Source organism: Mugil cephalus, chromosome 17 (genome assembly GCF_022458985.1).
Source record: "Mugil cephalus isolate CIBA_MC_2020 chromosome 17, CIBA_Mcephalus_1.1, whole genome shotgun sequence".
Classification (NCBI taxonomy): domain Eukaryota; kingdom Metazoa; phylum Chordata; class Actinopteri; order Mugiliformes; family Mugilidae; genus Mugil; species Mugil cephalus.
Window position 1 is genome coordinate 20,483,172 of NC_061786.1, and position 25,497 is coordinate 20,508,668.

The 25,497-nt window shown below is 43.2% G+C and overlaps 3 protein-coding genes across 23 annotated transcripts in view; 1 reads left to right on the forward strand and 2 right to left on the reverse strand.

Annotated features, from left to right (window-relative positions):
* Positions 1-1,070: 1,070 nt before the first annotated feature.
* On the reverse strand, positions 1,071-20,152 carry trmt61a (tRNA methyltransferase 61A). Of its 3 annotated transcripts, none has more exons than XM_047611073.1 (4): positions 19,931-20,152; positions 18,323-18,669; positions 8,114-8,380; positions 1,071-1,801 (listed from the first exon to the last, which is right to left on the reverse strand). In XM_047611073.1, the coding sequence occupies exons 2-4, from the start codon at positions 18,651-18,653 to the stop codon at positions 1,512-1,514; spliced, it is 888 nt and encodes a 295-aa protein (XP_047467029.1). In that variant the 5' UTR covers positions 18,654-18,669; positions 19,931-20,152; the 3' UTR covers positions 1,071-1,511. The 3 variants fall into 3 exon arrangements, with proteins under 3 accessions (XP_047467029.1, XP_047467028.1, XP_047467027.1); XM_047611072.1 differs by having other exon boundaries at positions 1,071-1,804; positions 18,323-18,722; positions 19,931-20,149; XM_047611071.1 differs by having other exon boundaries at positions 1,071-1,804; positions 19,931-20,143.
* ckba (creatine kinase, brain a) lies at positions 19,267-23,628 on the forward strand. 2 transcript variants are annotated; one of them, XM_047611069.1, is made up of 8 exons: positions 19,267-19,416; positions 21,607-21,794; positions 21,886-22,040; positions 22,118-22,250; positions 22,622-22,793; positions 22,880-23,003; positions 23,086-23,275; positions 23,362-23,628. In XM_047611069.1, exons 1-8 carry the CDS (start codon positions 19,394-19,396, stop codon positions 23,538-23,540), a joined length of 1,164 nt encoding a protein of 387 aa, XP_047467025.1. In that variant the 5' UTR covers positions 19,267-19,393; the 3' UTR covers positions 23,541-23,628. The 2 variants fall into 2 exon arrangements, with proteins under 2 accessions (XP_047467025.1, XP_047467026.1); XM_047611070.1 differs by lacking the exons at positions 19,267-19,416; positions 21,607-21,794 and adding exons at positions 20,571-20,745; positions 21,025-21,226.
* A 686-nt stretch (positions 23,629-24,314) lies between these two features.
* The window catches only part of mark3a (MAP/microtubule affinity-regulating kinase 3a), a 57,406-nt gene continuing 56,223 nt past the window's right edge, over positions 24,315-25,497 (reverse strand). For 15 of the 18 annotated variants that reach the window (XM_047611064.1, XM_047611062.1, XM_047611066.1 and 12 more), the window contains one exon: positions 24,315-25,020. In XM_047611064.1, the coding sequence (XP_047467020.1) occupies positions 24,675-25,020 (346 nt within the window). In that variant the 3' untranslated portion in view covers positions 24,315-24,674. The remainder of the gene's footprint in view (positions 25,021-25,497) is intronic. The other 3 variants (XM_047611068.1, XM_047611058.1, XM_047611060.1) reach the window with 2 other exon arrangements.

Below are 25,497 nucleotides of genomic sequence, written 5' to 3' on the forward strand. Positions count from 1 at the left end.
ACCAGAGATCTGTCCTCGCAAAGAGTGGAGTGGGAAACCTCAACGGGCGCTTCTGACAGTCGGGCCTGAACTCCTCTGTGTGGTGACTCTTTGCGTATTTTTAACGCTTAAAAAAAGGCAGAAGCTCGTAAAGAAAATTATACTTTTGTGCATAAAAATGACTCAAAGCTTTAGTTGATCTTCACATGCATGAAACAGCCTGTTCTGCTGCATCTGGACGAGGACGGCTTGAACCAATGACATGTGTCCACGAACTGAATCTGAAGAGAAACTGCGTCATGCAGCAAGACGACGGGTCCAAGAACACATGTGGTTCTACTAAAGAACGGTTAGAGAAGAACTAGATGAATGCTTAAGAACGGCCAAGTCAAAGTCCTGAACTTAATCCAATAGAAATGTCGTGGAAGGACCTGAAGCCTCAGTTCATGTGAGGAAACCACCAACATCTCACAACTGAAGTGAACTGAACTGAATCACTAAAAGCTGCTGTGCACCACTGATCAGCGGTTACCAGAAACATTTAGTTACGGGCAACTGCTGCACAGAGGCGGTCACAGCAGTTATGTAATAATGGCCCATTTTCCTTGAATTAAATTATAATATTTATGTTTCATTTGTTTGTTTGGGTTCTCTCAGGAAAAGTCTCACTGAGTTGCTTCTTCTTCTTTAAGAGAAAGAGAGTTATCATGTCAAAAAAGATGCATAAACTGCAAAAAAAAGGAATTTCAAGAAGGCAAAAAACCCTTGTATCAAAGAAATACAACTTATATACTGTTCAGAGACAAGAACTTTGGGCTTATTTTAAGAATTAAGTAAAAAAAAGCTCAGTTTTGTCAATACAAGATGATTTGAGTGAATATAAGAATATTTTGGTTCTTTCTAGTAATACTGTTTTTGTAGTGTATAGATTCTGAGAGCAAAACTGCATAAAACACCAAAGAACTGAAATTGAAAAATTGAGAATATTCCTTCATAATTCATATTTTTATCGCTATAAAATTGAGAACTTTTCCCTCTTTTTCCTTTTATAAAGCCCCTGATGTGCTATGTATAAAAATAAATGAACATTCTTGTGAGCAAAAGAGATTTTTTATAAATGTGTTTATCAGGTAAAAGTAAAGAAGGAAGGACTTCACCACCAGTCTGTGCACAGATGGATTTAAAACGTGAATATTTTCATGTTAAATAGACTACAAATGTGTCAAAAAAAGAAAACTTCTTCATTTAAAAATGAACTCTTAAAAAAAAAAATAGTTCAAATGGGAAATTTTCAGAAATAACTTTGTCACTTGGATTTTTTTTTTTTTAACTCCTGCTTGATGCAAGCAACAAACCGGTGCCAAGTGACAGAAGTGACAGAGCACTTTCAAGTTACGTAACACAAAGCTGTAAATCCTCTTGGCGCTGCGGTGCCAACCGGGACCTGGGGGAGCCTGGCACCCTCCCGCTGGTAATCTTATAAAATTGTAGAAATTACACTGAAGAGAAGGCTGATTATAAACTTGGAGAGCTCAGCTTCTGGGTTTGGTGGCGAAGGTGAGGTACCCCGTGTGGCCGGGCATCCGTCTGGGCGGCGTGGTGGTCTTCATGGTCACGGAGGGGTGCTCCGTGGCGCCCACGGCGGGAGGCGCCTCCTCCGAGTCGGAGCCGAAGTCCGGCAGCGGCAGGGAGACGGTCCGGACCTCGTGGACCCTCAGCAGAACCTCCAGGGTGTCGATCTCCTCGAAGCCGTGATCGGACAGAGCGTCGCACGTCCTCTGGACCTGCTCTATGCACGGGGAGAAGGAGCACAGCCGGCCTCCTGCTGGAGACAAGAAGAAGAAGACGACGATATAAAGACCGTCTCGTTTTTTTAAGCTGCACTTTTTAAAAGCCGGTTGATCCGGACGGTCTGAAATTCAAATTGTTACCAAATAAACAACCCCTGCATTGATTGGACGCTCCTCCAACCAATCGGAAATGACTACTGGTAAAAGTTCTCGCAATCACAACATAAAGCACCTCCCAAAATTATTTGATTGGCCTGAGACACAGACAATGACTTTAATCTTGAGCCATTAGAGATTAGAGGTAAGTCATGACATCACTTCCTGTCGAGCCTCCGAGCTCCATCTTTCGTTTGTTTCCTTGAACCTCGTCCACATGTCGACGGATTCCCTCGTCGTCCAAACTTCAAACTATATTTATCCATCCATTCATCCATTTATATCTATATGTCTTTTCATCCCATTCTTCGTTATCTCCATCTTTATCACCCGTCGTGACCTCTCTCCATCATCCTCCAAGACAAATAGACAACATCACGTGCAGAAGTTGTGCTTACAAACACTGAACAGACATAAATAATCTAAACTCCATTAACAATCTGTTTATTTTCCACCCCGCGGCCCCAGTCCAGAGCATGTTTTTCCCGTCTTAGCCCGTAACAGGCGACATGCTGAGGTTTGTGGATCACCAGGGGATGAGCCGGCGCTCTAATGAACAGAGATCACCTGCCGGCCCGAGGCCTCTCGTCTCTAAATGAGGCCCCGCTGTGATGGCGGCGGGAGGCCGGAGCAGCGGTCCAAGAAAACTTTCACCGGCTGACCTGAAGACCGGAGGATGAGCCCTGCAGCTGGAGAATGCTGGAGCTCTGGTTAAACACACATTATATCCTCTGCTTGGAATCTGAATCAGTCAGAGAGGTGACTTCAGTCTATTTTTACAGCCTGGCTTTACCGACGGACCAACGATTCCTGAATTCTAGCAGCAAAAGAAAAACGTCCATGAGCCGAATATTAAGAGAAACCGGGTCACGCACCAAGACAACAAACCCCCCGAGCACACATGTCGTTTTTTTACAGCAGAATGGTTAAAGAGGATCGGCCAAGAGAAAATCCCGACCTTAATCCAATAGAAATGTCGCGGAAGGACATGAAGCAACCAGTTCATGTGAGGAAACCACCAACATGTCAGAAGTGAAGCGGTTCTGTTCGGAGGAAATGAGCTAAAATGCTTAGTTTTGCACCACACAGATATGAACAAATAATTCATTTTCTCTAATAAATCAGCAGAAAAGCAAAATATTTCTTTGTCTACTTTTCTGTCCCCACTTTAACCTATGTTGATAACATCTTATATTTTATTTCACTTTCAGGACGCCCTTCACCACCTGACTTGGGGCTACAGCTGGAAATTAGCTTAATTAGCTAATGTTGCACTATTTACCGGCACCTTGTGCAGTTGATCAACCAGGACTGTCCATGTCACAACAAACGATGAAAGTCTGATGATGTTTTGAGTCATTTTTATGCAGAAATGTAGAAAACAAAAGTCAAATCAACTGTATCAGTCAATCCAACTCTTTGAATATCACTGATTTGTTGCCGTCAGTGCAGTTTATTAAGATTGAGGCAACAAACTTCATAGGAATCCATCTGACGACTATCTGACGTCCACATGCTTCGGTCTTTTGTGTCTTTTATCTGGGTGTCCCCATACAACTTATTCACTTCCGCTACGATACTGATACTGCAGCCTTGGCCGATACCAATACCGATACTGCAGCCTTGGCCGATACCAATACCGATCCGATACCATAGCAGCATGAATCATACATGCGTTTATTACTTATTTTTTAGTGTGAAATGTTAAAAAAGATTTGGTCTTGCGATATTAGAAGACCCTGAAAAATAACCTCAATAAATCAAATAAAAACTGCTTTCGGCTGTGTTTTCGGAAGTGTTGTAACGAAAAATACTGGCCGACATCACTGCTACGTCTCGCTACTTTGTTAGCACCTTAGCACACATGGTGTGATCCCATGGTCTCTGTTTGCTGCTGGATAGAAGCTGCTTGGTAGATTTTAGATGTAGGCCGATATAATCCGATACTTTTCGCTGATATCGGGCCGATAATCGATATGTAATGTCTTTTACCTCGTCGTACAAACAAACACAGTTTCCTCTTTCAACTACTCTTTTTATGCGCCTTTTATCTGCTACAATTTTTGTTTTTTTAATGACCTACTAAACATCCAGAGGCTATAGAAACTTTAAAAACAGGGCGGACACAGGAAGGAGCCATGCAGGATGGGATACGGTATCCAAGTTTTGATGTTACTGAAACATTACAGGAGACCTCTGGATGTTTCAGATAGCAGTCGTTCCTTTGGCTAACAGGACCAGACCATAAACACAACCCAGTGGTTTCTTAGCGACCCGCACCAACACTTGCAGGGAGGGGTCGCGTTGATGACTAAACCAGGAAAAGAGGTTATTTATACCACGGAATATTAAAACGAAGCTGTCGCTCGAAAACGCGCATCAAACGAGCTCGTTCGTCGAGGCCCAGTTCTCGAGTGTTTCTTTGTGCCGTGCTTTACGGTTGCATAATAAGATCATAAGTCTGCAGAGGGGGAACGGGGAGGGAGGGGTCGGTCTGTTAGGATTCATGGTCCTCCAGCCGAATGGAGCCGGGCTTCAGGCCAAAACATTAGGAGAATTACAACATGGAGGGAAAAAAAAAAATAAAAAAGAGAGAAATATTTCACTGCCTCCTGTCTTACACCGCGTCCACTCCAGAAAAACAAGTTCTCAGAGACTTTGAGTTGAGCCTGAGAAAAGCTTTGAGCAACAAACATAATGAAAGTTTAGATTTATGGACTTTAGGGGGATGTAGGCAGGAGTCTTTTTTGGCTTTGTTTACATTTCTGGTGAAGTTGTATTATTAAAAATGATCTGTGGAGCCTCTAAATTGTGGAGAAGGGTTGATATTTTGGGAATTTTGTAAGTTTTAATTGCCTATAATAATTAAAATCCTGTCAGAGCTGGAGCTTCTGTCACGTTTTAAATCTCCCACACAAATGGAAACACATGAATTTATATTTTCTAATGAGAAGATGCAGAAAAAAGAAACTATTACAAAGGATTTCATGAATTAATTTCTGATCAGTGGTTTATGGGTCTCACAGTGAATGTTATTACCCACTCGGATGCACATAAATGCAGCACAGTTTTAAAAAGAAAGCCCCAATATGCAGAGGAATTCAGGAGGAGCGAGGACGCTGCCCTGCAACTCTACCACCTCCTCTCCGACTCCCTTTTATGGTGGCACTGCTACATTTTCCTTTCTTGAGCTTTTGCATGGACACACACACACACACACACACAGATAGAGATAAATAGAGTGTAGCCAGATTACAGAGTCAGTCCCATGACCATACAGGGTTATGCTGCAGGGACAGAGCCGCTCGATGTGGCTTCATAAGGAAAGGCTTGATTTGTTTTCCACGGCCACATGCAGAGAACAACCGTATCTAAAACAAAGGTTGTAAAAGTGGAAGTCGGCTTGGAGACAGAGAGACGGAGAGAGAAGTTGTGATACTTCCTGGTTGGACATGATTTGTGGACTTTAATTAGCCACCGTGCACCTCTCTTTGTCTGCAGGACAGTTGAACATTAACTTTGGTTCCTACCATTAAATCCACTGCGCCAATGAACCCACACGGAGCCAAATCCAAGATGGCAGCTCCCATCTCCACAGTATTATGGCTTCAGTTTTACTTCCTCTGACTCTCCACATTTCTGCTCTGTCTTCACATTTCATTATTTCTTCTCACCTGCTGCATCAAACTCATCACACTCTTCCATCTTTCACATCTTTTTTCATGCAACTTTTTCTTCTTTTCTTTCCCCAACTCTTCCTCCTTCTTTTCTTTCTACTTCTTGCCCTTCCTTTCTCCTTTTTGCTTTCTTCCTTCCTTCTTCTTGCTCTTCCTTTCTTCTTCTTACTCTTCCTTCCTTCCTTCCTTCCATCCTTCCTTCTCTTTGTTTTCTTCATTTCTTCTTCTTGCTCTTCCTTCATTCCTTTCTCCTTTTTGCTCTTCCTTCCTTCTTCTTGCTCTTCCTTTCTTTTTCTTGCTCTTCCTTCCTTCTTTTCTCCTTTTTGCTCTTCCCTCCTTCCTTCTTGCTCTTCCTTCCTTCCATCTTTCCTTCCTTTCTTCTTCTTGCTCTTCCTTTCTCCTTTTTGCTCTTCCTTCATTCCTTCTTCTTGCTCTTCCTTTCTTCTTTTTGCTCTTCCTTCCTTTCTTTTTGCTCTTCCTTCCTTCCTTCGTTGTTCTTACTCTTCCTTCCTCTCCTCCTTCCTGACTTTCTTCCTTCATTTTGTTCTCCCTTCCTTCCCTCCTTCCATCCTATTACCCTTCCTTCCTTCCTTCCTTCCTTCCTTCCTTCCTTCCTTCCTTCCTTCCTTCCTTCCTTCCTTCCTTCCTTAGCTAACTCCATTCACACAGACCCAGTTGATGCGATGGGCCGTGATGAAGTCTCTTCATATGTGGACGGAGAAGGTGAAGGACATTAAACATTTAGGCCTTTTCTAAATATCTGAGGACATTTTCTCTAAAACTAGATTGAATTTAAACCCTTCAACCCTTTTCAAACCTGCAGACGTCAACATATTCTATATTTCATTCTCAGCTTTGTGTTAAAAGGCTCGGCTCGTTGCTAGGAGACCTCCGTCTCTTCACCTATAAGCATCAGACCTGCCCGGACACGCCGACACGTTTTCTGCCTCGCTGGCTGGAGCTTGTGTTGTGCTCATGTACCTAATAACTAATGCAATGTTAATGAGAGGAGCAGTGGCCCAGATCGATGGTCGGTCTGAGAGAGAAGGGTGATGGGGTGATGGAGGACGGGAGGATGGGAGGATACATTAACCGTCTGCTATTTTAAAACGTGCTCAGTCACAGTCACGCTGCTGCTGCTGCTGCTGAAGGACGAGTCACAGAGAATATTCATCATCAGGTGACGGTTCGTCTGAAGACGCTTTTACACATAAAGGAAATACAAACGAATATTTAGAGAAATCTCTTAAATGTCCCAATCAGGACTAAAACGAATCTGAATAAAATAAACTGAAACTTAATATGAGCTCAAAGACAACGCAACTACACAAAGGATCATAATCTGACTGCAGCAGTTTTCACTGTCATACATCATAGACTCACAGTCGGACCATTCACATGTTTCAGTGCAAATAATTCTTCTTTCCTCTCATACTTCCGTCCTTCTTCTCACCCTTCCATACTTCCTTCCTTCCTTACTCTCATCCATCCATCCACCCACCCACCCTTCCTTCCTTCCTTCCTTCCTTCCTCTCATCCTTCCTTCCGCTCACCCTTCCATAGTTCCTTCAATTCCTCTCATCCTCTCACCCTCCCTTCCCTCCTTCCTCCATCTCACCTTTCCTTCCTTCCTTCCTCTCACCCACCCTTCCTTCTTTCTTTCCTTCCTTCCTCTAACCCTTCCTTCCTCTCACCTTTCCTTCCTTCCTTCCTTCCTCTCATCCTCTCACCCTCCCTTCCCTCCTTCTTTCCCTCCTTCCTTCCTCTCACCCTTCCTCCCTCTCACCTTTCCTTCCTTCCTTCCTCTCACCCACTCTTCCTTCTTTCTTTCCTTCCTTCCTCTAACCCTTCCTTCCTTCCTCTCACCTTTCCTTCCTTCCTTCCTTCCTTCCTTCCTCTCACTCACCCACCCACCCACCCTCCCACCCTTACTTCCTTCCTTCCTTCCTTTCTTCCTTCTTCTCACCCATCCTTCCTTCCTTCCTTCCTCTCACCCACCCTTCCTTCCTTCCCTCCTTCCACATTTAATGCATATATTTTTTGTACCGATATAACCATAATAATATAATGTTTTTATATTTTGTGTTAACAGGGTTAACCTCTTATCATCTCAGCGTTTTGTAAGAAAACGTCTATTTGGGACCAAGTATTCAAGGTCTTAGTCTCTTTTGAAAGACTCAGGTTTCTCAAGTTTCTATCACAAAAGTCAGAATCACTCTAAGTGGTTTTGTTCTTGAGAAATCAAAGTTGGCACACAGTTAAAAAAAAAAAAAAAAAAAAAAAAGTTGTTGCGTCTGCCTGATTTTTTGTTTGTTTTTGTTTTGAGAAATGTGTTGAATCCTATAATGACTATAATCAATGAAACCAGAAGAAAATGACACGTTGAACGCAGCATTTACTCAAACACAACTCGTGTCCAGGAACCACCCAGAGGAAAGTTAAAGGATTAACTGCGTCAAACTCTCCGCCTGCTTCAACAGAAACTGAAAAAATGAAAATTACTCCTGGTACCTCGCTTCTTCAAAGCAGCCTTGGCGTGTCCCACCGCCTCCCAGGGGCTGGGGATGTCCAGGAAGACGGCGTCCGCCACCCCCGTCACTCCAAACCCGTCCTGACACACGTCCTGGTTCCGCACCGTGACCAGATGATCCACGCGATGCTCCTTGAACTCCTCGGCCACTTTCTCGGCTCGCTGCTGGTGGAACTCCACGGTGTGGAGGTGGCCCGTGGGGGCGATGGTGCGGAGGATGGCGTGGGACAGGGAGCCGCTGCCTGTACCTGGAAAACCAAACGGGGGGAGATGAAGTAAAAAAATAAATAAAAAATCTCCAGACGTTGGAGGTACATCAGAGTTTGGCTCCATTTACAGCTGTGATGTTAGCTCGCATCTCATGTGTCTGGACTAAAAAGCTGCACTTGAACACACCACAAAGACTACAAGACCAGCTGGTGGTACAGTTCTGGGAAGCTAAGGAGAGCTAGTATTAGCTGGGAGGCTAGGAGGAGCTAGTATTAGCTGGGAGGCTAGGTGGAGCTAGTATTAACTAAGAGGAGCTAGTATTAACTGGGAGGCTAGGAGGAGCTGGTATTAGCTGGGAGGCTAGGAGGAGCTAGTATTAACTAAGAGGAGCTAGTACTAGCTGGGAGGCTAGGAGGAGCTAGTATTAGCTGGGAGGCTAGGAGGAGCTAGTATTAACTAAGAGGAGCTAGTATTAGCTGGGAGGCTAGGAGGAGCTGGTATTAGTTGGGAGGCTAGGAGGAGCTAGTATTAGCTGGGAGGCTAGGAGGAGCTAGTATTAGCTGGGAGGCTAGGAGGAGCTGGTATTAGCTGGGAGGCTAGGAGGAGCTGGTATTAGCTGGGAGGCTAGGAGGAGCTGGTATTAGTTGGGAGGCTAGGAGGAGCTAGTATTAGCTGGGAGGCTCGATGGCCAGGAAGAATATGTGGGACAGGTCACATTCACAAGTTGACTTTTTTCCTTCCTTCCCTCCTTCCATCCATCCATCTCTCCTTCCTTCCTTTCTCCCCCCCCTTCCATCCTCCTTCCTTCCCTTCCTCTCAGCCACCTTTCCTTCCTTTCTTCCTTCCTTCCTCTCACACACCCTTCCTTCCATCTTCTCACCGTTCCACCCATCCTTCCTCCCTCCCTTCTTTCCTTCCATCCTTCCTTCTCTTCTTTCCTTCCTCCTTTCCTCTCACCCATCCTTCCTTCCCCCCTTCCTTCCTCTCTCCCTTCCTTCCTAACTAGTTCAGCCTCTGAACTTTAACCAGGTTGACATTATTATATCATATAAAGTGTGAACACGCTGTAAGAAATAAAAGCTGAAGTGTCTCATAAAGGACAGCGAACGCCTCCCTCCATCCTGATCCAGTCTAAACTGCTCTCAGCTGTTACTACCAACACACCCACACTTTCACACCGCTCCACTTTCTCCTCTGGGCCGACGAGTGGATGCTACATTTCCGAGTGGGCCTTGAACACACCCTGCAGCCGTCCAGTTGGTGCCACAAACAAAGCCCGCCAATGTACAGTCTGAGAACGAGTGATTTTTTTACAAGAAGAGGAGGAAAAAATGGCACCGGTCACGTGAATGGAGAGTTACAACGAGTGGCCTGCAGATCCTCCACCCCACCTCCTCCACCACCTCCTCCTCCTCCTCCTTATTCTCCTGATATTACATCACCGCCGCCTTTGTTAGTGTGGCGACAAAGAGGGCAGTGTTCACCCGGCGGCTGTACTTTGACTTGCTAAAACCTCACGCTGCTGGAGCGGATGGTGTGTGGCTGCAAACAACAGTCAATGGGGAAACTTTAGAAGCAGCAGGAATAAGGACACCCACAAAAAAACTCACTTAGATTTGGTTTTTACCTCATTTATTGATAACGACAACAAATTGCTATCTCCGTGCCATGAAGGACAAGCTGTCACTGAACTGGAAGTCCAGATAATGACACATATGTATATTTAAATTTAAATGTGCCAGTGGTTTTGTTTGTTCCCTGAGGTCGTATTTTCTGTGACGAGATGTTTAGTTCCCATCTTTTAAAACGAGCAAACTCAGCAACTACTTTACAGACTTCCACTGAAATTTGGTAGAAGGGTAGAGCTCGGCCCAAAGAACAAAGGGATTAGCAGAGGATAACGAAAGAATGTTTATTTTACATTAGAGGTGGGAAATAATATCGATATTGCAATATATCGCGATACTTTTTGTTACGATTGATTGATTTTGAATGACTTATTATCGATTTTAAAAGAAAAAGTCATGTTTTGGGACGAGTCTGAACGATTTAACGATAAATTAGAAATTGATCATTTGGATTATTATTGTTTTTTGACTCTTAAAATTTCTCTTAAAATGTATCGTATCGTGACTCAAGTATCTCGATACTTGTGCAAATCTGGAATAATTCTTTTATTAAAAGGACATTTCTGCTTTTTTGCACCCCATCATTTCTCCTCCCAAAAATTAAATCCAAGTTCACAAAATAGTATGATTATTATCTGCAGCCGTGCATGTAGCTGTTTTGCCTGAATGAGTAAACTAATACAGAAACAGCTGCACTTCTTCATGCTCCACATGTATTTAGTGAGTCCCGTTCTCACATCCTTGTCCTTGTTCTTGCTATGAGGTTGCTACTCCATCATGCTTCCCCTTATTGTCTAGCCAGAACCATGATGAAATAAAATAAAGTCCCCCCTCTTCTTCTTCTTTTTTTTTCTCAACAGGTCACCGTTGTGTTTTCTGGTCTCTACTCAGCTCGGAAAACCATTTACTAGCTTTTACAGTGTTTTATTCTGTCTAATCAACGCTGGAAGATAACTCGATTTATGATGCAAGGGACATAAAACAAGGCGATGCGCCGTGTCGTGTTGGTTCTGCAGCAAAGTGATGAATTTAGGAGGTCACCACACCGTAACACTGTTCTGAAAGAGTGAACTTATAAAGTTTACCATCGAGGGGCAAGTGGCTGCGAGCACAGTTTTATCTGTGTGATGGGTCTAGAGCTCAAACAGAACTCGATCTGCATAAACAGACGATCAATCAACACATGGCCGACCTCGGGCTTCGCGCCAGGATGCCACTGGGTTCAGTTTCCATGATAAAGACGATGGATGAGGGTGACAGTCACGTCTATGACGGATTCACAGAACCTCACGTACAGGGAAAACTTTTTCACACCGTGGTTTAAATTCAACTTTGTTGCACAAAAAGTGTGGTTAATTAACTGTTCCCATGGACACAAACTAAAATGATCTGATAACGTGTGTTTACATGCTTCAAAACATCATGCACGTAATACAACAGAAGACGACGCTTTCTTCAGTTTTCTCTCCAACCCTGAATTGACTGACATGAAGACAATGACCGAGATGCCGCCACTGTTGCTGCCCACATGGATTCCAGTTTTGCTTATATTTCAAAATACTGGCTGTTTTCTGTCCTTCCTGCAAACTCGTCACCTGATATTTACCCCCACATGGAGCGAACATGCTCAGAGAGAATGGATTTATTCCAACCAGAGAGGAGATCACACTGTCAATAGTTGACACCATCCCTCCAGATCGGATTGTTCTCAGTCTGTTCAGAGTGAGGTGGTCACATAACGCATTGATTTGGGTGGCAACGAAAATGTAGGTATCGGTTGGTATTTGGCGTCGGGAGAGAGAGAGAAACGTTGGAATGGTTCAACCGCAAATTTGAAACGAGGCGGAAACTTTAAACCAAGGATGTATCGGCTGAACTTTGGTGTTTGGCCCAGGTTATGAATCCGCAAAGGTGTGTTCAGGTATTTTGGCCGTGGTGACCTTTGAGCATTGGATTCTGGGTGTGTACAGACTGTTGGCTTGAGAATTTATCAAGTAAACATCACAGACTCATACTTATAGTAATAATATGCTTCATTAAAAGACAGTATGTTACTATTAGCAAAGGTTAGCAAAGAACAGGTTTTAATCTGTTCTGACTGAGACGTTTACATGAGGCGTTTTTATTCTGAGAATAACTTTAGCGAATGTTAAATAAGTGTACTCTGATCTACTGACGCTTTAACTGAAAACAAACAGACGAACATCCCGAACAGAAGTTGTAAAGCAGAACAACAAGCGACTACAGTGTGAGTAACTCTTTCCAAAAATGAAAATGGGGAGTATCTGAGCAGGTCTGTTGCAGTGACTCACTGTGTTGCTGGGATCTGAAAGCTGAGTTGACCTTCACTGGCACATGCTCACAGACCTCTAGTAAAGTGTATATTACTTATTTATGAACGGCTTTTAAGCTGGTAAGCTCCCCTTTGGCTCTATGCTAATGCCTGCATGTGTTGAAAGATGGATGAGGATTAAATGACCTACAATCCAACATAGACGACAACAACAAAATAGATGTTGCTTGGTGAGGTTCTGAAGATTGGAGTAACGTCTGCAAGTTGTGAGTGGACGCTACATTTCCGAGTGGGCCTCACACTGTAAGAGCCCTTCTTGTTGACCTCAGTGACGCTTCTTTATTGGTGCCAACGGCGGCACAAGAAAAAGCATAATACGATGCTTTGTTGCACAAACAACAATGAACTGCCTTTTAATTAAAGATTTGCTTTGTTGGAAATGTTCAAATAATGGGGTTTTCTGATCTGCTCACACAACGAAATGTCCGGCCGGTAGAGAAGTACTTGGAGGAGAGGACTGTATGTAACTTTTGACCTAAACTCTGGGTCATTTCTGCTCTCAATCTTCTTCCCCTATCGAGTCCGACGCCGTGGTTGGCCGGATGAGAAGCGAAACCAGGACAAAGGTCAAATAACTTCCCAGCAGTCCATCTAGAAAGCGAAAGCCGCAGAGAAATGTCCTCCCGTCTTTGACCAGTGTGGTCTCTGGATGCTCATTCCCAAGCGCCACTGTGGATCAACTCTAAGGTCAAATGCAGGTGTCTGGGTGATAGTTGAGGGTGATTTTTTGCCATGGACCAACAAATGGACCAAAGGTGGGGTTTAAAATAGCAAAAAAAAAATGATGGACATATTTCTGTGTTTAAAAGGCTGATTCACATCTGGGGTTAGTTACAGAAGAGTGTTTTTGCCAGAGCGGGACACAAACGCCTGGGCGTACATCAACGCACAATCCAACTTGTAGGTCATGATCAGATCACGTTCCCACATTCCCAACAAAACCAGCCCTGAACCTGTTCAAGTTACCAAAACCACTTCCTGGAAGGATATGGTTGCTTTGGCCCCGAAGGACAAAACAATGCAGGTTTGGAAACTACCTCTGAACAACCTGTAAGTAATATGGGGAAATCTAATCTTGGATATTAACAAAAACCTCATAAAACCACTTCATTTACAGTTAAAAAGTGAAGGGAGTTTCAATCAAACCTTGAAAAAAACAAATATTTGGGTAATAGCTCCCTTTGTTTAAGTGACTTTCAACATCCTCTTTCTGGCCCAGAGGTCATTAACACGAGTGAATATTTTACTGCTCGATGTGAAACACTGATACAGGTGTGGAAAAATAAAACTCGCTATAAATTATTAGCTACAAACATTGAAGAACAAACTAACTCCAGGGTGACTCCCTTGCACGACTCAACAGCCAACACAATTATCACCTGTAATCTCTAAATGTTTACACAGCCAGCTGACAAAAGGTCTCCTCTCCACAGAACCGCTGTTAATGGCCATCAGACTTTAGCAGCGTTACCAGTCACCGCTAAAATGTGGATCAGCAGCTTGCTGACACATAATAATAATAATAATAATAATAATGAGCTGACACTGTGGATTAACACGTCCAGTTTTATTCAAAGCCATGTTTGCATGAAGGAGCAGAGTGACGCAACCTCCAACAGGGGGTGGGTTACGCAATTCGGCAACATCAGAGAAATACAACAAACTTTATGAGTCCATCTACGACAAATATTCCTCATAAAGATTGAGGTATATGCAGATTACAGGAGTTTTCGGGGAAAAATAAGGGAAAGAGACGAGGTTGGGAGGCGCCTTCAAATGTGGTAGAAATATGGTCCAATGACTCACCATTAGCATTGTTATGACCCAATAGCCGGTATAACAGGCGTCTGGTTTGATGGGCGGAGGTCAGTAGCTCATGGAGTACTTTGGTAGGGTTCTCTACTTTCTTACACCGGATGTGTTTCTTTGACTTGAGGCTATTTAGTGGCCAGATAAATGTTAGCCGCCTCTTACTCACAATTTGTCTACTTTAGCTCACCTAGGTCGCCCTGGGCAACGCATAGCTTTCAATGTTGGATGTGGAAATGTAGGTCAAAGATGGTAACACAACATTATAAAGGACTAACCCTGTTTTAATCGAAAGATTTATCATAACAACATATTAATAACATGAAATCTATGAATACAGGAAACATTTAAAACTTTTATCTGATGATACTATTCATAAATAGTACAGTAGTAATAATATTGAGATTTATTGAAACTAAGTAGAATTTTGTCGCTTATTAGTAGGGATTGGCGTCATTTAAGCAATATTAATATAATAGTATTGCGATAATACAACAATTACCAACAAAATAAAGCGTATAATTACATATATATTCATTTTGATGGATGTTTTGCTCTCAAAATGTAAATTTTTTTGAGTGTGCTTCCCGTTAATATGGAAATAAATGGAGTCTGACTAATAACTGGAACACAATCAGTCACATCAGTGTGTAATGGAACCTAGTTCACCACTACGGCAGATAATCCGAACCTTAGTAATGACCTAGCAACAGAAATGATTTTCTAGTCCCAGAACTGAATCAATAATGCATAAATGAGCAAAAAATCCTTACTTTCATTGCCTAAGTTATAACAAAGATGCTGATTTTTTTCTATTATATTCTATTATATTGATCATGGTTGTTTCCTGCTCCAGCTCTGTGTTGCCATGGAGATAGACACAACGTTGCCACAGACTTGGCGGAGCAATACTTTTAGTGATGAGTCAGCCGTGATGTAATGCTGATTTGAGCAATGTCTTATTGACCAATCAGATTGCTTGGTCAGAACTACTTGTTGTATAATAAGATTTCATTGATACCAGTGCCATTGTCGATCCGATTCATTATCAATTCCTCTTTTGGTTATTATTGGTTATTGGTTTAGAAAAAGTGGCTTTGTGTAAACAAGGCATGAGCTTGTGCAAGTAAACAAATAGGAAATTGAGCCTCACTAGCTCTCTCTGCATTTAATGCCATGCGTCGTTGACAAATGCTTCATCTTGTTGGTGGTGTTGCTGTCCTTGCTTGAAATTACGGTGCACAAATTTCAAGTTGAGCTGTTACAGTCCCTTCGGGTGACGTGAAGCCACACTTTGGACCGTTTCAGTCTCTCCGCCATTGCTTCTTCTTTGTTGTCATGTCATGTGAATGATGCACTTTGGCGTAAAGATTCGTATTCTTCTTCTTCTTCTTTCTTTTTATGGTGGTCGGCAAACAACTTTCAGGTGCATTACCACCACCTTTGGGACTTGGACGTAGAATTTCGGCATGAAAAGAATCGATAAGGGGAATCGATAAGCATGAGGGCTAATGATATCAATGAACTGAACTCGGTTCTCGATGCCCATCCCTACTCATTAGCATTGGGTACAGATCAATATGTTAAAAAACAAACTACTTACAAGCAGTACTTGGAAGCCGTGCCCATTACCTCCTGTTTATTGACACTGAACACCAGCTAAGAATCAGACTAAAGTCACTGTAATAGCCAAAGTAGCAGCGTGGCCGTCATATGATTGGGTTCAGACTTTATTTCCTATTGTCCAGTGATGCCTGGCAGCAGAAGAGGCCACAATTTGGGAGGAACATGGCAACAAATTCAACGTCAATCAACACATTTAATTTAATTGATGTGATGCCTAGGCCATATAGAGCAGCGTGCATCTGTGTCCCCATGGTGCATTTGCAGGTGAGCTTTTGAACTTTTGCATCTATTTCTGGACAGAAACAGCGACGGGAGCCAACCGAGACAAAAACCCGACCATACTCTGGGACACCCTGCAATGCAGATACTGCTGTTTTTTTGTGCTGACTACACAGAACACCAATTGAACCTATTCATCACCCGCAGACCCTCCAATCTACGCTCTCACATGTGACAAATATATACGATCAATAACGTAGAGGGCAGCCAGCAGTAAAACATGATGAACGACTGCAGCACACACATATTTCTTCTCACCCCGACTGCTGCTTATAGACTGGAAGAATCAAACTACTTCACCAAACACACCAACACACTCTGGGTGATTGCAATTAGACAAATGGAAATGGATCTGAATGCAAAGAAGTGGAAGCATAAGAGGAGAAAAATCTGAGGAAGGACAAAACGTGGCAATGTCACAGATTTTTTTTAACCATATTACATAACGCCTGCATGCACTGAGACACATCTGTCTCAATCACATAACGTTATATACCAACAGCTGAGGCTGTGAGGGTGAAAACATCTGGCTGAGAGTCAAAGGTGTAAACAGGGAGATTAAAATCAGGCGGTTCTTTGAGCTAAAGCGGGAAAGATTTTGATGTCACATTAGATCATAAAATGAAGGCTGCAACACGCAATCCACAACAGACGAATCTTTCAAATCAAAAGCTCATGTTGGGTAACCTCATAAAGAGTCCAGAGACGTCTTAGCAACATGTGATTCATTTAATTGAAAAAGAAAAAGAAAAAAACAAAAATAAGAGGCACAAACGGTGCAAAGATAGAAACAAAACTGAATGGTAAGTGTGGGAAACCTTTCATCCACTTCATGCACATTTGCTTCTATTGTAATCAATCCAGCTGTGTCATGGCTCGTGTTTCACTTGTACTTAACAAGCTGAACAAACCTCCTCTTTCGCTTTATGCACTAGTAGCTACGGCGATTGCGTAACGAGCTCTGAGCATTTCCAGTGCTGTCGGGAAGTTTCCTGCGTAGACTGTAGCTACTTTTTCATCTAACCCAAATAATTTTGAACACATACCTAAAGCTCAAGAGTCACATCACAGTTTAAAATCGAAGACGTCTGTGTCAAATCTGAGCATTTTTTGCGGCTCATCCAATGTTTGGCCGCTGAGTCAGCAGCCAAGACAATTTCCAGATGTTTCCAGAGGTTTTCCCAGGACTTGAATCGCTGTATAATCTCTCCAGTATGTTTAACAGAAAGCCTGTAAAGAGGTTTTACCCTGACATCCCCTACTAGTTCCCAGAAACCCTCAAATGAGAAATCTGAGCTCCTCACACCACCTCGAAAAGAAAACCCAGTCGCTACACGCTTGTTTCTTCAATATCCTTCTTTCGACAACGCGGTTGATGAATCACAACCGTCGGTTACAACACTGCGGATACTGCACCAATCTGCCATAGTCACGTCCACATATGAAAAGTAAAAGTTACAAAATATGCGACTGTTCCACAATGTGTACCACTAACAAAGCTGGGATGCACACACAACCCACAACTGAGTATTTTAAAATGGTCAGATTTCTAAAACAGCCTGGCTAGTTAGCTAGCCTAGGCAGCGTAAGCTTCATTGAACCTCAGTGAGGATCAAGGTTACTTGATTATAAAGCACCTTATTAATTATTGGGTTATGAATGAGCTAAATAATAATTACCAGTAAGCACAGTTGGAGTTTAGCTAGCTGAACTTTACGTATTTGCTTTCAGTGAGAGTCGTTCCACAACCTGCACCAATTCCCAATTGGCCCCATTGGTTGTTTCCTAAAAAAAGAGATGATTTCAACATCACATCTTAAACGTTTCTTCTTCTGTTGTCGCTACAGCTATCTTAACATGAATATTCATGGACACCCATTGCTACATAGCTTCAGATTTCTTGCTTTCCTGCAGTGGCCGTGTTTAGCTACACCTTTTCTGTGCAAGAGTTGCTAAAGTTGTGCGTTAAGGCCACAGTTCTCTCTCAATCAAACTAGATATTGACCGACCAATGCATCAGGACGATTGTGCTTTTTACTGGTATCGGCATCAGCCAATATGCGTGTGCCGATATAACTTGAGACTTGTAACATATGTTATGATTGTGTCATTTTATCATGTAAATGGAGAGAGAGAAAACAATATCGGCTCCCAAAAATTGGTATCGGCTCTAAAAAAATCCATATCGGCTGATCTCTAGATCAAACTATTGTCTCGATTTAAACGATATTTGTGTGTCTTTTCTTGTTCTGCAAACACTGACAACCGTCCTTTCTGTGACTCACCTGACTCGCAGACGACAGAGCCCGGCTTCAGCTCCAGCATCATGGTGATGGTGGCGATGTCTGTGGTGTAGAGGATCTGTGTGCGGTGAGGCAAGGCGACGGTCCACAGCTCCGGCGTTGGGTGCAGGACGTAGACCCACCCGCCTTTGCTGCAGGTCACCTTCGACCCGTAGCGCTGACCGATCAGGTCGGTGGAGTGGCGAATGACCCCGTAGCGTGTCTGCGTTTGGGCGCCCTGCTGCACCTTGACGGGCATCACGGAGTTGTGGCTGAGGTAAACGATCGCGACGTCCCCATCCTGGATGAAGTCTGAGTACTCCACAAAGCTCATGGTGAGCACTGTCACTCTGCAACAAGTGATACACAAATTAAGGTTGGATTCACAGGCAGAGTAGATGCACTGCAAACAAATAAATAAATAACAGCACAATTATCTGGGCTCTGTTTGTATTGGTTGATGATATATTACTTAAAACTAGGAGATTTGGGAGTGATATGTGTGATGCTAGCTACCAGCTGCAGGCTGCATAAGGCAAAGCCCTTTTCAAAAGTTTATGCTGAATAATATTAAGTGGAAAATGGGGTTAATTTTGATATGTATGAATGTAGACAATGGATTAACAATGGATGCATTTTTTTTTTTTGGCAAACTAATTTATTCACTCATAACTATGAAACCTGGTTATTAAACGGTAAAATGCATTTCCAAGAGTCCAAATGCGCAATTTTATTTTAATTTGTAGGCTCCAAGAATCTTAAATTTACTTGATTTTGACTTTGTAAATTACTTTTCATTTTAACTCTGATTTTTTTTTAAGAATTTTATTTTCAATCTATGTTCAAATTAATAAAAGGAAACAAAATGGCTGCCCTGGTTGCTGTCGCGGTTGCCGTGGTAACCGCTCCACCATCGAACATGCGTTAATTTTAATTCCACGCGCACAAACCGTTGTCATTTAACTCCTGAAAACCCCAACGGCAGATTCCGTTAACGGAAAGGAACGTTAGTTAGGAGAAAGAAGAGAAGTTATCCGCTTTAAGTTACTGCTTCTGGAGAAAAGAGACGTAAATATGTCCGAGAACATGGAGATGATGTGAGTGATTAATATGTCCTTAGTGTCCTGACATTTTTTTAGTAGAAATTTGATTTACAAAGATAATTTCACCTGTTGTTACTTCCCATTAATTCGGTATATTAACTGGATAGGCATAACGGGAACTTTACTTAACAACCTTTCGCTGATATAATCTGTAAATAAGGTAAATTGAGGGGAAATATCAGCCCACGGAGGATAAGATGTGAGAAGTTACTGAGATTTAAACTAACGTTAGCTCGTTTAGAAAACGGTTGGCTCACTAACGCATAGATGTGATATTGGGTCAGAATTTAAAGCAATTTAGAAACAAGCACAACCTTGGATATTTGGGAAGGTCACAGTGCAAAAATGTCTGTACGTTTTCAAACTAACAGGTTTAGTGGTTGAACGTTTGACGCCAGTTGTGCCTTGTTGCTAACTAGCTAGCATGCTAACTAACCAGCATGCTAACTTTAGCAACGCTACCGTTGAACTCAGCGAGGACGCGAATAACTGGAATCTCTTCGCTTACCTTCTCTGCGATCTGTCCTCTCTTGGTTGCCGAGTGAAGACGAGCAGACCTGAGTATTTAGGGGATAAATTCTTACTTTAATGCTGCGGGGTGAGCGTGTGGACCAGGCTGACAGCTACCCATTCATTCCCCGCACACGTGGTGTTGTTTTCAGAGGAAGTTGAACCGATGAAACCGGACATGGCTCGAGTCACGGATCAATAAATCGCCTCCTCACACTGAGCTTACGCAGAGAGACTGTGCATATGGTTTGTGAATCTGTGCTTTTCACCAAAAGCAATTGTCATCAAGTGATCAAGTTATTAAGGTTTTTATGTGCAAGTTGCATTTTTGCTGAAGTTAATTTAAAAGCAATGCTAATAAACATTTTAAATTATCACATGATTGCAAATTCGCGATCGAGACGTTCAAAATTGGAATTTTGGAATTTGAAATATGTCCATAACTATTACTTTGCATACACGGATTTATATTTAAACTTCCGTTTAGTCGAATATGCAACACACGAGCACCCTGAAACTCATCTGTTTTGATTTTATTGTCCAATTGTGAATTATGAGTGAAATGTGTGTAGAGGGGGAGGGAGTCCCCGCTGGACCCAAATCAGCGCGTCCAATTAAATGAATGGACTCCAAATACCAGCCAATGGGGGAGGAGAGCTCGGCTATAAAGGACAGTCTCGGAGCATCGGCCCGACCTGAGAGCTGCTGGGACACCGCTGGAGATTTGTGAGCTCCTCGGCCGGAAAAATAGGGATCTTTGTGTCAACGACTAGTAGTAGTAGTAGTAGTAGTCCACAAATCAGACAACAACAGGTAACGGTTCGGTTTAACTTGCAGTGCAATGAGAATATTAATTTTACTGTTTTAGTGCATTATAGGCGGATTAATGTAGCCATCTGGATGCTTTCTATACAGTGTTAATAATTGTGTTGTTTTTTAAGATAATGAAACCGATGTATTCGCTGTTTGAACGCGCTCAGGCTCGTTTGTGTGATGTGATCTGTCGCTGTGAGCCGCAAGTGTTGAGCGCTGAATCTCGGTCACTTTTCCTCGCTGCTTTTTCATCGTCTCTCCCCTCCATCCTCCGCCCAGGGAGCAGCCATGCCTTTCGGTAACACGCACAACCAGCTGAAGCTGAAGTACACCCCGGAGCAGGAGTACCCGGACCTCAGCAAGCACAACAATCACATGGCCAAGATCCTGACTCCTGCTATGTACGAGCGGCTGAGGAGCAAACAGACACCCAGTGGATTTACCCTGGATGATGTCATTCAGACTGGGGTTGATAACCCAGGTAAAAAACGCGAGCGGCTTCCCGGCGGAGCAGCCATCTGTTCTGTTTCTGTCCGATCCACTGGGTTTAATGTCCGGTCCGAGGAGTCTAACCGCTTTCTGCACTGTGATCTTTCCAAGGGGATAAATTATGACCTTCATGTAGACATATGGAGAGCTGCAGCCTCCTGAGCGAGCCTCCATTATCAGAGCAATATTCCCCAGCGCTGCAGCAAATGGTAAAGATTAGAGTTACATAATGTATGCAGGGCAGCCGCTCCTAATCCTCCGCTGCTGTCAGGTTTATTATGTCATCTTTAGCTCTTATCGCAGGGTCAGCCTGGAGACCGGAGTATGGAGGTGACTCGCCCTCACCATGTAGACTGTTTTTTTTCTGTTTAGCTCTGAGAGTATGGCCAAGCTGACGCTGAAGAGGCTGTTAGCTGAGGATGAGTTTCCAGATCTCAGTCAGCACAACAACCACATGGCCAAATACTTAACCCTGGACATGTACAAGAAGCTGAGGGCTCTGGCTACACCCAACGGCTTCACCATAGATGGTGTCATTCAGACAGGGGTTGATAATCCTGGTACAGTAACAGTCAGCACCATGAGGTAGTGAGGATGTGTTTCACACACTGTACTCTGTCTCCTGCGTGACCCTGTTATATCTGTGTGCAGGACACCCCTTCATCATGACTGTGGGCTGTGTTGCCGGGGACGAGGAGACTTATGAAGTCTTCAAGGAGCTGCTGGACCCTGTGATCGAGGACAGACACGGAGGATACAAACCCACAGACAAGCACAAGACTGACCTCAACCCAGACAACCTGAAGGTACCACAGCTCCTCACTGAGCCCGGACCAGAGTAAGAGTCTGATATTATGAGTCTAACATCACTGTCCTTTCAAAGGGCGGCGACGACCTCGACCCCAACTACGTCCTGAGCTCCAGAGTCCGAACAGGACGCAGCATCCGCGGCTTCTGTCTGCCACCGCACTGCAGCCGAGGAGAGAGACGCGCCGTGGAGAAGCTCTCCATCGAAGGTAAAGAGCCTGAAACGGGAGGAAGCTGTCGTTCTGGAACAAATGCATCATGGTTTAAAAAAAAAACAAAAAACAGTGAAGCAGGATGATGGAGTCATCTCTGCAGCAGGATCGACCTCTAGTGGCAGCAGATGGAACAACACAATGTTCATAATGAAAATGAATGAGCCGAGATGAACTGAGCTCATCAGCTGCAACAATCTTCACCTTTTAACCTTTAAATGTGATGTTACTTTACCAAAGACATTAACGTGTTCGTCCTAAATGCATCATTTTCAATCAAACTGCTGCAGTAGCAGGATTTAGTTTCATGTTTTGGTGGACGTTTGACATTTGAGACATGTTCATTAAATGTCTCTTGTTGCTTGCAGCTCTGGATTCTCTGTCTGGAGACCTGAAGGGGAAATACTACGCCCTGAAGAACATGACGGATGCTGAGCAGCAGCAGCTCATCGACGACCACTTCCTGTTTGATAAGCCGGTGTCTCCTCTGCTCCTGGCCTCAGGGATGGCCCGAGACTGGCCCGACGCCAGAGGAATCTGGTACCTCTTGACATCTATTACAGTTCAGTCCGTCAGCCACAAATGTTTCTACTCGTGGATCTAATGTGTGTTTTCACCATTTTCAGGCACAATGACAACAAGACATTCCTGGTGTGGGTGAACGAGGAGGATCACCTGCGTGTGATCTCTATGCAGAAAGGAGGAAACATGAAGGAGGTGTTCAACCGCTTCTGCACCGGACTCACCAAGGTCGGTACCCAGAGCCTCATCACTGACCTGTGGCTCGGCTCGGTTCTGTTCACTCACGTCTGCCTGGTTCTGTTTGGTTCAGATCGAGAGTCTGTTCAAGGACAGAGGCCACGCCTTCATGTGGAATGAACATCTGGGCTACGTCCTCACCTGCCCGTCCAACCTGGGCACCGGCCTGCGCGCCGGAGTCCACGTGAAGCTGCCCAACATGAGCAAACACGCCAAGTTTGAGGAGGTTCTCAAGAGGCTGAGGCTCCAGAAACGTGGAACCGGTGAGTTGCCTTCACTGTCGTGGTTCCGAGTTCATCGGGGTTTGTCCTGTTCCACACGTTAGTCTCACATCTGGTTTCCCCATCAGGTGGCGTGGACACGGCTGCTGTGGGCGGAGTCTTTGACATCTCCAACGCCGACCGCCTGGGTTTCTCTGAGGTGGAGCTGGTGCAGATGGTGGTGGACGGAGTCCGGCTGCTGGTGGACATGGAGAAGAAGCTGGAGAAGGGAGAGGCCATCGACAGCATGATTCCAGCCCAGAAGTAACTCATCCTGGAACCAACGCCACCTCCTCCCTCCTCTCCTTTTGTTTTTGTGTAATTTAAGGTGAAAATAAAAACCTGTTGAAGCTGTACTGAGTTGTGATGTTTAGTGAAAACACAATCAGAGCCCGGAAATGTTTAATAACAAGATGTTCTGACTCAGTGGGAAACTGGACTTTAGACTGAAGGGTCACTCTGGTGGAGGAGCCCATGAGCAAGGCAGCCAACCCACAACCCTCCATGATACAGCTCCCTGTAGTTAAAGTACATTTACAAATGACACTGTGTCCCTGAACTCAACACTCAGTTTAAAGGGACAGCTCCCCTCCAATTATACTGGAGACTGATGCATTATGGGAAATGTAGGATCCAGTATTTGTGAATTAAATCTCTTGAAGAGTGAAGTTGAACTAAAGATAAACGCCTCCTGCTGGTAAATTATATTTTTAGCTTTAACTCCCAAAAACAAAACTTCCCATGTTGCGTTCAGGCGCAAATGACGAGACGGGAGACGGTTTTTCAAGTTGACAGACACTTTAATTGAGACATGAGTGACCCTTTAACCATGTGGGCATTATACAGACTGTCCCCCCTCTCCTCCCTTCGCCTTCTCTACGTTTTCAACAAAATACAAAAGGAAAAAAACAAAAACAAAATGAGTACTGCAGTGAAGCCGTGTTTGAAAGTAAGATACATTATTTACACAGAGAACAGAACGCTACGTAATGTTGCCTTTGTTGTTTTTTGTTTTGTTTTTTTTTTTTTTCCAGGAGAGAAGAAAAAAAAAAAAAAATTAAGATGAAATAAATAAGACCAGGAAATGCTTTTTTTTTCTTTTGTCCACATTCACAGCATGACAACAAATCAAGTCGTTAATGTCGACCTTTCCCTCCGCGCGGCCAGAACAGACTGAGATATTAGTATTCAGTGATTATTGCCAAAAAAGCCTTAATCTATACATTTTAATATTCAATACATACTCTGTATTTCTTGTTTAAAAAAAGGAGACATTTGGAAACTGCTACTTGTATGATTGTACAGCTTAAATACTTCTAGATATATATATATACTTTTTTTAACATATATATATATATATGTATGTATATATATATATATATATATTTTGAAACCCTTTTGTTCATAGCTTTAACTCGTTGGCAACTTTGGAAGCAATGTTTTTGAAAGCGATGGATGAGCCGGATATCCGCTTGAACCGGACGCCGTTGAGCGAGAGCCGGGGCAGCTTGCAAACCTCCATCTCCCACTGCACCAGGTTCTCGGCTCGCCCGTCTCCGTGGACGCAAAGGAGCAGGAAACTCTCCTGCTGCTCGTAGTCGCAGTTGTTGGCGTCGAGGACCTTGCGAATCTCCCGCATGATGTCGCAGGGCTCCATGGAGCTGGTGGTCCTCATACTCCAAGTGAATCTGAGGGAGCGGGGTTTACCGTCTTTATTTTCCCCTTTTTGATCCCCAGGTACATGGCGACTGTCGATGGGAGGAGAGAGGGAGAGAAGAGTTTGTTTTTTTTAGTTTTTAAAAGGAATCATCTTTTAAGTTTAAAGGCCAAAGCAGCTGCTGTGATCAGTTAAAATTTGATAAAATGTAGCTGGAGTCTGGTGCGAGTTCACCTGAGACACCTTAGCAGTAAATTAATTAATCAATGTGGATTAATTATTTAAAAACAAAACAAAACATAATTTCTCTGATTCATAATTATCATTTAACCAACAATAGTATTTAATTTTTTAACCAGATTTTGTTTTTGAAGGCCTCAAACTGAGCATCCGTTTAATTAAATTAAATAAATCAATATATATATAAAAAAGAAAATGATTATTTATTAAATTCTTTAAACAATATTATTTATAATTATGAATTATTTACTACATATTTTTGAGACTTCAAACCAATAATTTTTAATAAATTAACAAATATAAAATAAATATATAAAAAGAAAAATAT